Below are 18,850 nucleotides of genomic sequence, written 5' to 3'. Positions count from 1 at the left end.
GCTGGCTACACAGATGATAAAAAAAGATGTTACTTCGGTAACTACCAACAGTAACTATGTTTCGAAAATAGTGGTATGAAGGCAAACCCTGAAAAATAGCAAACATTGTATCCTAGAAGTTACTATTTCTAATTTAACAATTAAAATATCCGAAAATGTTAAATTACTCGGAATAAAACTCAATAACAACTTTCCTTCCATGAGCATGTGAACTCTTTATGCAAATATGCCAGCAGAAAAGTAAAGACACTTTCAAGAATAGCATAGCTTATGTCTTTCAATCAGCGTAAACTTATACTTTCTGTATTTATAACTTCACACTTTTCATACTGCCCACTTATATGGATGTTTCACATTAAGAAACTAAATAAGCGCACAAATCAAATTTATGAGAGAGCTTTAAAAAATATCTACAGAGACTATGAATCTTTATTTAAAATTTTTTTACCAAGCAGCAATACTTTACCTATAAACCAAAAAAACCTGCGTTGTTTAATCACTGAGATTTTCAAAGTAAAAATTACAAATTGTGCCAATATCTATGAATGAAGTTTATAAGTTTCTCAAATCAAACCTGAGATATGCAAAGCCAAACTTTACCAACATTCGTAGAAAAAAATATGGATTAGAATCTATATCTTACTCAGGACTTACAAATTGGACGTTCTGAACATTTTTTGAACATTAAAAAGGCGTCTTTTTAGGACCAAATGTTAGCTGGGATGCATGGTTTTTATTAAAGATGTCGGATACATTAATAAACTCAAGTAAAATAAAATCTTTATATTTTTGTTAGTTTTTGCCACTCCAGTTAGCTTTTTTTTCTTTATTAATGTATTTATCGGTTATCTTACAATTTACATTTATAACAATACTTATTTTTAAAGAGTAAGTGTCAATTGACTTAAATAAGCCAATTATAAAGCTACCTTTGTAATAACCATATATGTCAACTATAAATGAATTACAAATAAATATATATTAGTAAATCTATGACGGATCCAGGGGAGGGGATGGGGGTTATGCATCCCCCTCCCCATCACAATCTGAAAATCCTAAAATATCTTAGAAATTGAGGACATTTTTTTTTTTAAGAGACACCAATGTGGTACAAAATACTAAAATATTTAAACATCATCCCCTTTCCTTCTCAAAAAAAAAATCCTGGGTTATATATATACATATATATATATATATATATATATATATATATATATATATATATATATATATATATATATACATATATATATATATATATATATATATATATATATATATATATACATATATATATATATATACATATATATATATATATATATATATATATATATATATATATATGTATATATATATATATATATATATAAATATATATATATATATATATATATATATATATATATATATATATATATGTATATATATATATATATATATATATATATATATATATATATATATATATATATATATATATATATATATATATATATATATATATATAGGGTAAGGTTGCTAATAATGTACCGATGCCTATGTTGTACTTTTAACATAACTCGTTAGCTGCTGCACTCCTACTCTAGATACTAGAACTGGAAGTTGGTCAACAGGTTCTTTACCGGTGATGTCAGCAAGTAATTTTTCATCCCAATGAATACATAAAGGAATTCCTTCCTTAAACCTTCTGCTATCTTTTTGCGGTGTTTTATTCGTTCCTTTTAAATGGAAGCTGGATTAACATTGTATTCTGTTGATCATGACCAAGGAGTTGTAATGCTGGTGTTAATACAAGTGCCGCCCCAAGATTACTCAATTTAGCCACATCTAAATTAGCCGCCAACTTCTCATTCAGTATATTTTTCCTGCCACGTCTAGGACGATTTGGAGCCGGTGTACCTGAAGTTGATGGCTCAGGGTCATTTTGGTTACCAGGCAAGGCATCTTCTTGAGTTATTCTATCTTCTTTAGGGTTATCTTAACCTTCAGATGATGATGAAAGAACAACTGTTTCTTCTCGAGATTTTCTTGCCATCTCCTCTCAGTCCCTTTTTCGATTCATTTCTTTTTGTCTTTTTCTTGATATTTTTTCTTGCTTTGCCAATTTCTTATCGACTAGACCCATTTTGCCTCTCCAAATTTTCTCTCTTTGGCATAATAGGAAGTCCTTATCCTCCTGAATGGTGATCAATACCAATGCGTTGGCATGGGCAATATTGAATAGTTTTTCTAATCCTTCATTCCATTTGTCTTCCTTTTGTTTTAAAAAATCTGAACGCTTAGCTTTATTCTCCTTATTTTTCTTCAACTTTTCCCATTCCTTGTAAATGTTTTCGATTTTAGGGACAACGTGCTTCTTTAATTGCACTGGTATTCGGGTCTTTGACCAAACTTCAAAAACATCATTTGCTGTGGAATGTAATGCTTCCCTAATGCTTTGCTTGGCAATCTGCTTGTAATGGAAGAAAAGGGCCAACATTTCCCTTTTTGATGGAAGCATAACACTATCTAAAGAAGAGGACATCTGTCCAATAAGCCATATCTCCGTTTTTTTTTCTGGTAGCTATCGTTACACTGGTTGATGAAGCCATCACTGTACAGTAGTTACACTAGTTTAACCGGCAAAAGGAACAATTAAGCATTATAGACATAATTCTGCACACTATAAGTAAAAAAATTAGTTAAAAGAGGTTTGTACGCAAAGCACCAACAACTTTTGTTGCATAACATCATACGCAACATAAGCATTTTTAGGGTACATTTGCGCAATACTGTAGGGTCGGTTGCGAACCCTAAAAATCATTCTAAAAAAATAAAAAATAAAAAGTGTATTACTTTTTATGATAATATGCAAAAATTTTCAAAATCGCTCCACCCTAATATATATATATATATATATATATATATATATATATATATATATATATATATATATATATATATTATGTATATACTTTTTAATATATAACCTAATTTATATCCAAAATAACTGCCTTTAGCAATTGTAATTTACTATAAAATAAGTTATAAAACTTATATTTATATTTCCATCCAAATAACCCCGATTTACGACGTGCGGAAATATAAATTAATTTTTGTGGAAATGTAACTTTAATTATACGGAACTATAAACTAAAAAATGCGGAAGAATAAATCAAAACAAGAAAATCAAAATAAGAAAATATAAATATAATAGAAAATATAAAATTATAATAAATAATTATATATAAAAAAACCCAGTAGTTTATTAAATATTAAATAAACTCGGAATGAGTTTATTTAATAAATTATTATCATTTAGTTTTGCTTCATTATTTCATATTTCATACTTACATTTTTTTTATTTTGATTTAGACGAAGTTGGGTCACAGTGGATAGGATTTCTTTATTTTTTAAATTAAGTAGAAGTAAAAATACGTATTTTATTTTTTTCAAGGCAAAATGATTGAGTTATATATCCTTCATGATAAGAAATCACCGAAACCAAAATATTTATTATCTAACGACTCACAGAAAGGCCTAAAGTGAGTTGTGTTACGTGATTCACTGTGCCCCACTACAGGGGCACAGTGAATAAATGAACACAGCCGTGAATTAATGACAGTGAATAGGGGTATAGCCAAATAACTTTGAGGTGATAACAACTATGAATAAAGATTGCTGATATATGAAAACATAAAATGATTATATTATCGAGATGAAAAAAATTCTAATCTTTAAGAAAATGCCTCTTATTCACTGTACCCCTCGATCCACTGTACCTCGACTTCCCCTACTTATTTTAATTTATATTTTGCATAATTTAACTTATATTTCCGCATAACTATTTAAAAAGTCAATTTAAAATCCGCCAAATTCCAATAAATTGAACAACTTTTGAGTTCCCCTTGAACCCTCACTAATACCTCACATAAAAATAACTCGATAACTCGAATACCCGTTAGTCGAACCATTTTATCTTTTCCCATCGCTAATATTTTCCCCATAACTCGAACTTTAGAACAAAAATATAAAAAGAAACCGCAATGATGTCCTTGTAAAGCGTTCCCACTGGCTGGGTTTAAATGTAGGAGAGTGCCAAAAAATTCATATACTAATTAACTTTAATGCATTAATTTAAACAAGATTTGTAAACAATAATAGTAGTTTGATAGTTTAGTTTATAGTATAAGTTATACCAACGTGAGTTGCAATATTAAAATAAAATTTGTTATGTGTACATTTTAACTTAGCTATTGTTGTTGTAAAGAAAAAAACAAACACAAAATCAATTAAAGAAAAGTACACTGCTTTAAGGTAAATTGATGAAGGGTTGTCAAAGAATCAGGTTGCTATGAAATATGGCGTTCCAAAACATACGCTGTCAACATGGATTAAAAAAAGAGAAAAAATTTTCGATATAATTTTTGATAACTCGAATTGTTTTTACTTATCCCTAATAGTTCATGTAATAGAATGTCTTGATTACTCGAACATTCGCTAACTCGAACTATTTTCTAGGTCCCTTGGAGGTTTGCAGGGAAGATTTTACGCAATATGGAGGAGGGGTGGTGAAAGGTAAGGAGGATGAAGGGAAGGAGAGAAAGGGAATGATATCATTCTCCCTCACCCACCGCCAAAAAAGAAAGCGAGTTTGAAGAACATAGTTGGTTAGTTAGGTATTTGACACATTTCAGTCGGGTGATTTTTAGCTTTGAAGAACTTTTTTTTTTTTCTTTTAAAAAGGAATTATTAGAATCGCTTCTAGTTGTTTGTAGTATGTCAACTTATAGAAACGTTTACTATTTTTCTTACGATCTCATCTTGACAAGAGGCGTGGTGGCACCTGAAAAGCAGGTACGAATTTCCATAAGAGGGGCCGGTGAAGTATTTTTAACGAGAGACAAATAAGCGATCAAGGAAAATTATATGTAACTCATTTGTATCAGCATAGTTTTTGCTTGTCTGAATGCGTCAAGTTCCACATTTTCTCATGTTCCACTGACAAGTCTATGCTTTCTAAAAATTTCCGCTGTGAAAAAAATTTGTCAACAAGAACTGCAGTTGCTGAATCAACTACAGTATAAAACACTTCTGCTAGCCACTGATCTCTAGCCTGAGTAAGCCACTCATCTTCTGTTTCATTAAAGTCTATTCGTTTCTTTCTGCGAGTCTTTTTCTCAACAAATGTTTGCTGTTCAAGCTGAGCTTCAGTTGCAATTTTAACAGCAGATAAAATAAAATTTTTGTTAGCACTGTCCTTTAGTACTTGAAGCTTTTCCAGTGATACATTGACAGAAATTATAGCAATGAAAAAATCAAGTGTTTCTCCTTGAAGAATTTTATTTAGGAAACCCAAGATAGTAAAAATTTCTTTGAAGAGACATAAAGTCACAATTGTTTTATATGACTGAAATCGGGATAAAATATACTTCACTTCGAATATTCATTTCAAATTCCATGTCATTTGAAATTTTTTCAAGGCAATCAATTACTGCAGGGTAAAGTGTCAGCAGTCGGTTTGTAGCATTTTGTACGGCACTGAAACAAACTCTGTGGGTAGCAGCCAGTTCAAGAGACTGATTCACATCCTCAAGAAGAGATTTGCACTTCTCAAATATATTGTTTTTTTTCCTTGAGTTTCCGTATAGAAAAGTCTTTAATTACTGCACATCACCAGGCTGGTTTTCTGTTCCAAAAAGGTTAACAGAAACAACAGAAGATTTTGCACAAGCTTTCATTACCAGATTTATTCCATGAAATCCACAATAAATATTTATTGCCATGGGAGAACATTGCTTCAAATGTGTTGCAACTCCTTTGTTTATTCCTTGCATATTGCTCGCACCACCAAAAGACATATCCACACACTTTTGAATATCTACGTAATTTGATTTGAGTTCATCTTTGATTTTTTCACTTCATCAGTAGTTGTTTCAATTTCAACAATTAAAATCAGCTGTTTCTTTACAACGGCCTCTTCTGCAGCAAGCGTAACATAACGTAATACAATAGAAGTTTGCTCACAGAGTGTAATATCAGAGGTGCCATCAGCTGGTAGTGAAAAGAATACTGAATTATTTATCTCTTCTGAAATATCCTTCTTGACCATCTGTGTCATAGTATGAACGAGCTTGTTTTGTGTATAATTGGAAAAAAACGTAATTCTAGCACCCCTTCCAGCAGATTGTTTTTGAGTACTGCAAATATTTGAAAGTTTTTAATTCAGCACCCCATCATACTGACTGAGTAAATTTAACAAATTTAGAAATTTACCCGCACCACATTGAAAGACTTCACAATTTTCAGAGTCATTGTAAAAGTTGGCTTCCTCATTTTCACGTAAAGAAATACTCTCTGCGATCAAATACCGAATAGCATCAATAACTCGTATTAGGTATTGATGTCGTTTCTCCGCTTCTTTACGTTTTTTGCTCAGATGTCTCATGGTTTTAATATTTAACATTTTAGTAATTGTGGAGTCTAATAATGCATGAGCCATAGCTTCAGCAGCATTTCGATGGTTTTTCTGGATGCAATGCTCTGTTATGATGTGACTTAAGTTTGACCAATTATCAAATCTATTATGTAAAGAATTTGTGTCCTCTCTTGATCCAAAGAATAAACAAACAATGCAAAAAATTGTGTCTAATGATAGAGAGTAGGTAAGCCATGACCTTTTCTGCACAACTTCAATGTCATTAACTTTAACTGATTTTGTGTAAAACTTAGATAACCTTGAATGTTTTGTTGGCTGATTTGGCCCTAATAAATATGCTAATAAATTGCGTTTTATCAATCATCTTTGCATTTTTCAGTTTTAGAAATTAGCTGGATCATTTTCATATACATTTACAACGTTGTCTGGTTGCTTCTGAATAAACTTTTCTGCCAGAGTTAGGTCCGCCGCTGCAGTTACAGGCACTTCATAATTACCCATTTCTACTGTCACTCTCGCAGTTTCAGTAATGCTTCGGTTTCTGAATGTTTCTAAATATTGTAGTTATGCTCATTTATCTGCTGAAGTTATGTTATCTTGATTATTATCTGTGTCTTGTATAGATGATTGGTCACTAATCTCTGTAATTGCCCCTGTTTAAATAATAGGCTTACTTGTGATATTCACAATGGATGTTGATAATAATTCTACATTCTCTGTTGCTGTAAAGGATGTCCCAGCTTTTCTTTGCATTTGTGGCACTTGTACTGACGCGAGACCTGCCGTTAACTTTAATTGCTTTGGTTCATTACCAGCTGCTTTCAATTCATATTGTCGTTTTTGAGCTTTTTTTTCAGGACCAGATTTGTATAATATTAATTTTAACTTTTATTATTATTGCTTTTTTTAAATTACAGTATTTATAAAACTATTATTACTTTTATTTAATACTGTCTTTTTAAACTCTACTAATATTACTATTATCATTAATTTATCTTTTTTATCTTTTTTTAAATCTTATTAATATTATTTATAATGATAGTGATAGTGATTCAATTGTAATAATGGTTTTATGGTTAATGTCTTAATTTTTGCAATGGTTATGTTTATTTTGATAATTTCTGTCATTGTTATAAACTCTACTATAATTATTTTTACCATAGCTTTTTTTGTAAGTTACAATTTTTAGTAAAGTTATCATGATATAGTTACTATTTGTTTTTTTTATTCACATTATTATTAATATTGTTATTTTTATCATATTATTATTGCAATCACTAATATTATCTTTATGTATTAGTACTTTATTTTCTTTTCTTTCTTTCTTTTTTTTTTTTTTCTGTTTATTTTTTTTTTTTTTCTTATTTTAAATTCTTTCTATGTTTTATTTACTATTTTTTTCTTTTTAACTTTTTTTTTTCTTATTTTAAATTTTTTCTATGTTTTATTAAATGTTTATTTTTTTTTAGTGTCACTCCATTGACTAGTTTTTAACTATATGAGTGACACCTAACCTTATTTATGTGAGTTTATAAAATATTATTGTAAATTTTTATATTTTATGGTTAAAAAAATGGATATTATCGACGAAAAAATTCGTTTCGCGCGAATATTTTCGTCTAGTTGAAATCCGCTTTAAATGGATATGATAACGACAATTAAAAATATTAAATGATATTTGATCCTCGTTCTCGTTACAGATAGCGTTCTATTTTTGTTAAAGTCCGCATTTGCACGATAGCCGTACGACAATACTTGAAACATTAAAATTTAAATTTGAAAGAAAAAAAATTATATTCGATAAAACATTTTCAAAAAGATTTTGTACATTATTTAATATACATTTTTTATTTAATAATATATTTTAATAAATATGGGCAAACACAAAAATATATCGTACGAGGAAGAGTTAGACAGATTGAAAAAAGAACAAAAGTATATTTATTTATTTTGCTTTTTGAATATTCAATTCTATTTATTTATTTATTTATTTATTTATTTATGCTCCTTGAGATTCAACGCCATGTTGAATCTATTATGAGCCCATGCTAAATTACAGTTTCATAATAATCATAGAGATCAGAGTTTCATAATATCCATATGTTTATCAAGCTTGTTCTTGAAGATTTTCAAACTTTTTGCGGAAATGATTTCTTCTGGTAGTTTATTCCACCATTTTGCAACTCTATTTGTCAGAAAGTTTTCCCTTGGTCTGTTTCTTTTTATTAGCTCAATATCTACACGTGCTTTATGTCCTCTAATGTTTGCAGCTGGACCATTTGCTGAAATAGAAATTGCTGTTTTTGGTTGTTGATACCAAAACACTTTGTCCAAATTATGAAAAATTTTATAATATTGAATTAAATCATATCTTATTCTCCTGGTTTTTAAATAAGTCAGTTGGAGTTTTTTTAACCTCTCTTCATAGGGTAGGTGCCTTAACTCTAAAATCAACTTGGTTGCTCGTTGTTGAACAATTTCTAACTTATGTATGTCATTTTTATTATAAGGGTTCCATATTGGTGATGCATATTCAAGAATAGGTCTTACAAAAGTGGAGCACAAAATCTTCATTGTGTTTTTGTCTTAGTAAGTAAATGATTTGCTTAGTAGACCTAATCGACTATTTGCTTTATTTACAACCATATTTACATGTTGATTCCACTTCATAGTATTTGAAATTAACACTCCAAGTTTCATTAGTTGTTGAATGTAATTTTGAATCTTTTATGCAATATTCAAAATTCTTATTATGTTTTCCAAAATGCATGATTTTACATTTTTTTTATGTTGAAATTTATCATCCATTTGTCAGACCATTCAGTTAGATTATTAATATCGTCTTGCAAGCTTTTTGAGTCTACCTGGTTGTTAACTACAGCAATAATTTTGTTATCATCTGCATAAAGTTTGCATTTTTTATTAATTTTAGATGGTAAATCATTAATATATAACAAGAACACTAATGGACCAAGCACAGAACCCTGTGGAACACCGCTTAGCACCTCTAACCAATCTGATTTTGTATCACCAATTATAACGCGTTGTTTTCTATTTGATAAATATGTTTCTATCCAATTTAGCATTTCTTTTTCTATCCCATAACCACATAACTTTGATATTAATCTCTTATGAGGCACTATATCAAATGCTTTTTGAAAATCGGTATATAAAATGTCTATTGAATTGCCTATTATTAGTTGGTATGTTATAAAATCTAAGGATTCTAATAAATTTGTTATACAATTTTTACCCTTCAAGAAACCATGTTGTTGTTTACAGAAAATATTATTTGATTCTAAATAATTTTTTAAGTTATCACTTATAATTTTTTCTAATACTTTGCAAGGTATGGATGTCAAAGATACTGTTCGAAAATTTATTGTTTGCAATTTACTTTCATTTTTAAATATGGGACTCACATTAGCCATTTTCCAGAGATCAGGAATATCACTATTTGTTAAACTTTGTTGATAGATAATTGAAAGTGGTATTGAAAAACTTTCAGAGCAGACTTTTAACACATAAGGATTTACTTCGTCATACCCACTAGACTTGTTTATGTCTAATTTTGACAAATATGATTTCACAAGTGCTTGATCAAAAACTATTTTTCCAAACTTGCTATTTGTTTGTACTTCAAAATTACAATCATTTGTATTTTCTTCTTTTATGTAGACAGAATGAGAATACTTGTTCAAAATATCAACAATATTATGTTTGTCATACATTGTTGAACCAATATTATCATTAAGTGCTCTTATATGATTTTTTACTTTCTGCTTTTTTCTAATATATGAATATAGTATTTTTGGTTTGTTTTTTACCTTTTTTCTACCAATGATAAAGTGAGTGAAGTATGAAAAAATAGATGAAAGTGGTTAACCCTTTAAGGACAGAAAGACATTTGTCCCATCCATTATAATTTGTTGTATGTCTACACATACGTCTACCCATGTTTTGATAATCTTTTCAAATATAAGATTTATTCCACCAATCTTTCAAATTTTCAACTAAATAGTTTGAAATAATTCAAAATAGTTTAACTCCTACGATCCTCGATGAGTTAAAGAGCAATTTTAGTTGTTGTTGTCGTCGTTGTTGTTTTTGTTGTTGTTCATATCAAATCATCTAAAAAAAAATCTAAAAAAAATCTCATTTTTATATTTTTTTGCACTGATATAAAATTATCAAGTTGAAATTTTAATTTTTAACATCAATGGAGACTGCAAGAATCTGTTTGTAAAAGACATTTAAATTGTGTTACTTTTTTCAGACAATTTGTTTCAACTTTTTCCCTGATAAATATGAAAATCTAACATCTCAAATTCTATTACCAGAAAATTAATTATAAGTTTTATATATATTTTTTATGATGTTATTTTTTTAATTATAAGAATAATAAGATTTTAGTGAAAGTTATTCTTTTTATTATAAAACTTGAATAATTTTTTTTTTAAATATTAAAATTAATCTTATAATTGTAGTTTTAATGTTAATTAACTATTAATTATCATTAACTTTAAATTTATCAATCTTGCAAAGGCATAATCCAGATTTTGAAGTGGATAACAAGTTAACACTTGTGCAATTTGTCTTATAAGTGATAGTACAATTTGTTATAAGAGAGATAGTACAATGAACCAAGAGATCTTTAAAATTTACATGATGACTGATCACAGTAATCATAGCTAAGTATAAAGCCACAGCAATCTAAACAAAGGAAGGGCAATTTTAGAATTAAGTTTAGAGTGTGTTGCTGTTTTGCTGTTTTAGGGTTAAAACAAAAAAAAGAAGTGATGAAAGGTGAGATTAAGGTTGTAGTAATAAGGTGTGTTGGAGTTTCTTTCCTATACATGAGATATGTTTAGGTCAAGAGGTATAGCAGAAAAGATATCAATCCTGGAAAGGTCAAGGTGTTACGTACATTTAAACCATAAAGATACAGATGATTAGGTTTCAATTTTTTTTTATTATAGGGAAAAATTATAGGGAAATTCAACATCCTGATAGGGAAATTTAACCTCCTGATAGGGAAATTCAACCTCCTGTTTATCAAATCTAAAAATTTTGGTTTCTAATGTTTATTTAGTACCAATTACAAAGCCAACATCTGTTTTGTTTTATAAAAACCTCTGGTTTTTATAAAACAAAACAGACGATGCTCTTATGAAAAAAAGATGAGGCTCTGAGTTCGATCCCTACCACGTCCCTGGTAGTACCCCGCTCAACTTGTTTCTCCACGCAAGCCTTGTTCGTCAAGGTTCGTGTTTTGGAGTTATAGCGTTATGAGAGGGTTATAACCACAATTAGGTAGACTCCTCGTCTGTAGTGGCCTTGGGGAGGTGAATTAACAAAAATAAAAAATGAAAAAATAAAAAAATTCTAAATAGAACCGACCATTATTAAACATAAAATAGTGCTATAAGTGATTTTAATAGTTAATAATAAAGTAGTCATTATATTACCAATTATTTTTTGAATACCGTCATCCAGGGCCACTTAAGCTACCTGGGCTTACTTGAACCCAGAGAAATAAAATGTTTATTTATTTGTTTATTTTTTATAAAATTATTTGGTTAGAAAGTAAATAAGTTAATTATACACTTATTCAAATCAAGTAACATAAAAAAAAAGTTAAATTTTTTTGCAAGAAGTGATCAAAATATTTCTGAAGGAAACTTCAATAATGGTAAATATTTCATGTAAAACTTTTGTCTGTTCAAACATAATTAAAAAGGATAAAAATTGGAGCTACTCAAACCTAAATGTCATTGTAGCAGCTTATCTTTGAAAATGATTAAATTTGTTTTCCGCTAATATTAAACCTCATGGTAAATACAACAGATATATCAACTCCTTTTAAAAATATAAAATATTGTTAAAAGGAGTTGATACATTTGTTGTATTAACCATGTTTTTAATATCTGTTAGGTTGTAAAATGTATAACTAAATAATATTGATTTTTGGTTAAAGCTATTGTTATACACTTTTTGGGGTATGCTACATACTATCATAACTGGTTCTACCAAACTGGTTTGCAGATATAAAAGAAAATCATTCTGTGATCATTTGAATAAAGTTTCGTCTTTTGGCTACCCACTGACCTCATTTGATCCTCCAATTATTGTGAAATCCTATCTAGATTGCGTTGGGGGTGTGTGTTGTGTTGTTAAATGTTTCATTCTCCTAGGTTTTGCATGGGTAAAAGTCTTTATTAGAAGACATCATAAGCCATCTAAGAGATTTGCTGGAAACCTCAAAAGGTTAAATACTTTTTACACTATGGGCTTAAGTAGTCCCACAACAGGGTGTACTTGAATCCAACCTAACCCCCCTCCCCTCCGCAAAAAAAAAAAAAAGGTGACCTTTCCCCCCCCCCCCCTCAATTATTTTTTTCTTTACAAGCATCATTACTAATACCTAAGCCTATGAATTAGCAACAAGTTTTTTTTACATTAACATAGATATAGGAGAGAACCTCAAACATATCTCAAACTCGGATCCAAGTAGCCCTGGATCATGGTACTTCGTTTTTTAACTCAATGCTTAAAACTTAAATATTTCATGCGCTAGATGGTTAGATAGGCTGTTGAAAAAAAAAAATAAGAGAATACATAAATACAAAACTTCTGTTGTTTCTGGTGAAGTTAATCAGTAGAATTTGGAGAGGAAATGACCAGTCATTTTTTCAAAATATAAACTGAATCATATTTATAATGTTCAATGTGCTTTGTTTTAAAATTAAAAAATACCTTGGTAGGAAATATAGCATGCTATGTCTGACTTATTGCAACAAAAATGTTATTAGTGTATACCAATCTGTATTAACATATTATCCATCCAATGCTTAGGTTACTTGAAGCCTATTCTAGAAAATTGTTTGTTAAAAAGTTGATAGACTCAATAAAGAAAAAAAAGCTAAAGTTCTCTAAGTATTGGATAACATGCAAATGCTTGATTTTGCTTGGGCAAGGTGACCAAGATTATTTGCAATTGCTTCACTTAAATTAAAATTTTAGAGAAATTATTAGTTGTTACAGTTTTTAAAAAACTATTAAATTTAATTAGTTTCTTCAATTATTTAATGGTTTCCTACTTTCTTTACTAAAAATGTTAACAAAAATATTTAACTACCTTTTTTTTACTGTTTGTAGCTTATCTAAGCTGAAATATGTATCATTCTATGTCTAATTAGTGGAAAATATTTTTGATTTTGCTAGTTTTTACATATGTAAAAAAGCTCATTATTCGAGAAATAAAATGTTAATAATAGAGAAATAATAAGTTAATAAAAGGACAATAAAGTCGCTAATAGCGTTCGCCTCGGCAGAAATTTTCTTTATCAACAACATTATTATCTCTAAATAAATAAATAAAAGTTCTTTAGAAAGTTATATTTGCATAAATCTGCCCAATATACAGAGATATAGTCAAGACAGTAAAGGCCAAGACCAAGACATTTGGGCTCAAGACCAAGACTAAGTCTGAATGCTTATAGACCAAGATTAAGACATCAAAAATTTAACCCAAGACCAAGACCAACACTTTGGAAGTTTTACAAGACCGGGCTCAAGACTTGTCACTAAGAAGTTCAACACAATAAAACTCATGCTCAGACATGTAAGAGGTAAACAGATTCTATCTGCTGATCAGTTTTGCACCCATTCTTTATTTATTAGGTTGGCGTAGATGTACTTATAATACATTGTTTCCAGTTTACAATGTTGAATGCTGGATATTCTTAACTAATTGCATGGGTTTTGCTTGTGTCTTTATTTTTATGACAAAGCAGTTCATTCTATTATCTCTTAATAAGGGTACAGCTCAAGTTTTATGGTTCTTAGGTCTGCAACTCAGTTTTATGGTTCTGAGGTCATCTGGTAGTCAGGTTTTCCAAACTCTGTTATAGCTCCATGTTGCGCATGGATGGTGTATTTGTTCGTTCTTTTGGTGTGTATTGTTGAGTCTACATTTGGGGCCCTTGTTACGGCTTAGGGTTTTTTAAAGAAACGAAGCAATTGCTTGGACTATTAGATAGTGTACTGAGTACAATCTGTGCTTTGAGTGAAGTTCTTTAGTCAATTTAAAAAATGACTAAATTATTAAAAACTATAAAACACAAAAAATCATTGTCATAACCAAGTTCTCTAAATCTATCAATCACTAGTATTAGTATTCTTTGAAGTAAATTTTCTTCTGTTGAGTCTTATCTCTTGCAAAGTTCGCTAGACCAACATGCTCTTTGTAAGATAAATTTTAGTTCAGCTGTCTCATCACAAGATGAGACAGCTGAACTAAAATTAAATAGTGTTGATGGCTATCGTCCCTTTATTCAAAAAGACTCCAATAATCACATGCTTGGCCTAGGCATTTACATTTGTAAGAATTCACCTATTTGTTGGGAAACTAGGTTTGAATCCACAGACTATTCTTTTATGTTCTTTCATTTAACTCCACTTCACTCTATCACCTTTCACTATGTTTTATATTGCTCTCCTTTATCTCAACTGCACTCTTTTTGATGTTATTTTTGATCAAATTAACCAAAGCCTCTCTTGATACTTCAGGCAATATCGTTATTGTTAGTGAATTTATTGATCATCACACTGAATGGCTTGGTTCTAGTGTCAGTGACACTGCAGGTGTTAAGGCCCACAACTTTTGCCTTTCTCAATCTCCAACACAAATAGTCAACTTTCCAGTTAGCTTTCCAAACAATCTTAATCATTTACTTCTCTACTCGATTTGTCTTGTTTCTGATCCTAGTCAGTACTCAGTTTCTCCACATACACACCTAGGTACTTCTGATCACGAATTGATCTTTTAAAACTATTACATCATTCTTTTTCATCATCAGAATCCCCATATAATTGTACCTCTTACAACTACCTTAAAGTTGACTGGGACTCTTTCTATAATTTTCTTTATGATGGCTCTTGGGTAGAAATCTTTTATCTTCCTGCTGACAAATGTGCTTTTTACAAAACTTCTTGGATTTAGGCTGGCATGGCATCTTTTTTTCCCTCTCGACTATTCCATGTCAAGCCTCTCTCTATTCCATGGTTTCCCTCTCATTTTGCTACTGCAATTTCCAATCTTAACCATTATTTTCATATCTATCCAAAACAATTCTTTAGAAAATAGGCGTCTATTTGCTAGAAACCAATGTAAAAAAATTTTGTCTAATGCCAAAGCTTGCTATTTTTAGGTCACAAAATCTTTTATTTTATCTCAAAAATTAGGCTCTTGTGACTTCTGGAGAATCTTTAACAGTATCTATAATAAGGGCAAATCTGTTATTTCTCCTCTCTTGTATGGTTCAGATTTTGTCACCTCACCTAAAGGCAAAGCTGCATTGTTTGCTAAGAACTTTTCATCAATATTATTTCTTGATTCCACTAGTCGCATTCTACCTGATATAGCTGGCAAACTGGTTAATCCACTGCTTGACATTTGAATCATTCCAGATTCTTTATCTAAACTGGTTTCCTGCTTAGACTCCTCCACAACTTTTGGTCCAGACAACTTACCTGTTATTGTCATGCAGAAGTTTTCTCCAGAGCTATCGTGTAAACTTTCAAAATATTTAACAATTGCTTTTTTTTTCTTTATCAACATCTTCGCTTCCAAAAAGGCTGCAAGCAACCACTATTAGAGTTGGAAGTTATTGGGAGAAAAAAGAAGAAAGAGAAGAAAAGAGAAAAGTTTATAGAGCAAGATAATAATTGACAGACAACTTAAAAGGTTGCAAATTGTAGAAATCGGGATAGCAAGCTGAAGGAAGTGAATTCCAAAGAGCTGATGTTCTTTCAAAAATCAAATAAGAGATTTTGGAACACTTAGAAGTAGTCTCAGAAAAAGGATGAGACTTAATTGAGTGACGAGTAACACGAGAATGAATTTTAGTAGATGGTACAAGAGACGCTAGCTCTTTGGAGGAATGTCCATTATAGTATTTGTAGAAAAGAGAAAGAGAAGCAACATTACAACAGTGTGATAATGGTTGGAGGTTGGCTGCAAGAGCAGGTCCAACTAACAAGCATTTTTGCATCTTGTCTAAAAAAAAAAAGGCATCATTAGAAGATCTGCCCTAGATATGGCAGCAGTATTTCATACAAGGTCGGATTTAAGATTTATAGAGATAAGTAATAGATTTCGGAGTAAGAAAGTGTCAAACATGATAGAGAGATGCAATCTTAGCAGATGCTAATTTTGCAATCGATTTGATATATAGTTTCTAAGAAAGATTAGAAGTAAGGGTTAATCCTATGAGATGAAGGGTAGATGACTCATCAAGTACATTACTGTTCATAAATAAAGGAAGATCTAAATTATTAAGATAACGATTGGCTGAAAAAAATTGGGTTTTATCTGAATTAAAGTTCACCAGCCACTGTCAGCCCCAAGCTGTAGCAGGAGTGAGATCCTTTTCAAGCCCAAATCCTCCTCTTAGCAATCAGAGAGTGTTGGCTTCTTATCAAAACAAGAATAAATGGTAGTATCATCAGCGAAAAATGCCACCTTAGATGTAAGAATTTCTGGAAGATTGTTAATGTAAATTAAAAAGAGTATAGGGCCAAGAATAGAACCTTAAGGAACCCCTCAAGTTACAGGATATGAAGAAGAGTGCTGTCCATTGAGGACAACTTTTATACTACGATTGGAAAGGAAGGATTCATTAATCTTAAAGATGTTGCCAGATACACCATAAGAAGAAAGCTTATGGAGAAGACCAGCATGCCAAACTTTATCAAAAGTTTTTGAAATGTGAAAAGGGATGGCCTTAACTTCTCTATCTAATGCACAATAAAACCTATCAGTTATTACTGTTAGCAAATTAGCTGTAGAACAAGAAGATTGAAATCCATATTGATGATCAGAAGGTAAGTTATTAGATTCAAGATAAGAGATTAAGTGTTTAGTAATTAAAAACTCAAAAACCTTACTTATGATTGGAAGAAGACTAATGAGACGATAGTTTGATGAGTTAGATCGTTCTCCAGAGTTTTTTGAAAATTTGGATAAAAGATGCTTATCAGAGTCTTGTTTTTCAGCCTACTGAAAAGTATCATCTGTTATCCCCATATTATAGATTATGTTTGCTAATAATACTACCACTTATCTTTACTTGATAAGAAGCCAACACTGGTTGTTTGAAAGATACATTTAAACTCAAAAATGATCATTCTTCTGTTACAACATTGGGCTCTCATTAGCTGGTGAACTTTAACTCAGATAAAAGTCAATTTTTTCACCTAATCATTATTGCAATAATATAGATCTTCCTATATATATGAACGGTACTGTACTCAATGAGTCATCTACACTTCATCTTCTGGGATTAACTCTTACTTCTGATCTTTCTTGGAAACCATATATTAAATCCATTTATCAAATTGTAAAATTAGCATCTGCAAAGGCTGCACCATTATCATGTTTACCACCTTATCACTCCAGATAATATTCTTCATCTCTATATATCTTAAATCCGTCATTGTATCGAATACTCTTGCCATTTATGGAGCAGATCTTCTAATGATGCCTTTTCTCTTTGAGATAAGGTGCAATAACGCATTGTAAACATAGTTTAACCTGCTCTTGCAGTTAACCTCCAACCATTGTCACATTGTCGCAATGTTGCTTCTCTTTCTTTTTTCTATAAATACTATAATGGGCACTGTTCTAATGAACTTGCGTCTCTTGTGTCATCTAGTAAAATTCATTTTCGTGTTACTCGTCTTTCAATTAAGTCTCATCTTTTTATTTAGGCTGTTCCTTTGTTTTAAAAAAATTCCTATTTATCTAGTTTTTTTCCTTGAACATCAGTTCTTTGGAGTTCTCTTATTTCCTTTATGTTTTCCTGATTCATATAATTTGCAATCTTTTAAGTTGTCTGTTAATTGTTATCTTGCGCTATAAACTTTATCTTCTCTCTTCCAGTAACTTTTAACTCTAACAATTATTGCTTGCAGCCTTGTTGGAAGTGAAGATGTTGAAAAATAAAAAGCAACTTATAGTATATTACTCCGAGCTAGTCCCACCAGATATAGAGCATATTCTTGGAACCATGAATATATGGTTTTACTGTTGATGGCTCATTTGGCTCGATAATAAAACCAATGCATAAAACCTTGATAATAAAACCGATGTATGAAACCTTTTTTTGTTGTTGTCGCGTGAGCAGCTGTTCACAGATGAGAAATCATTTTTTGATTTGACTCTGTTTTAACTCATATGACACCCAATATCCTTGCTTTTGAATCTTTCCCAGTTGTTTCAAGTGTCTAGAAACTGTTAATTGATCGACTCCTAATGTTTCCACAAGCTCATTCTGTGTCAGGCATAGATCTTCATCAAGTAATGCCTAAAAGTGTGTATAATCAAATTTTTTCTCAGCCACCAGGATGTTCTTTATTTTCCAGGTC

General features: G+C 30.4%; 1 protein-coding gene across 1 annotated transcript in view; it reads left to right on the top strand.

Annotated features, from left to right (window-relative positions):
- The first annotated feature begins 8,166 nt into the window (after positions 1-8,166).
- Positions 8,167-18,850, top strand: part of LOC100199232 (splicing factor Cactin) — a 56,377-nt gene continuing 45,693 nt past the window's right edge. Inside the window, exon 1 of the mRNA XM_065816488.1 lies at positions 8,167-8,356. Within this exon, the coding sequence (XP_065672560.1) occupies positions 8,295-8,356 (62 nt within the window). The 5' untranslated portion in view covers positions 8,167-8,294. The remainder of the gene's footprint in view (positions 8,357-18,850) is intronic.

Source organism: Hydra vulgaris, chromosome 13, assembly GCF_038396675.1.
Source record: "Hydra vulgaris chromosome 13, alternate assembly HydraT2T_AEP".
In the NCBI taxonomy this organism is placed as follows: domain Eukaryota; kingdom Metazoa; phylum Cnidaria; class Hydrozoa; order Anthoathecata; family Hydridae; genus Hydra; species Hydra vulgaris.
This window is presented reverse-complemented; position numbering and strand designations above follow the sequence as displayed.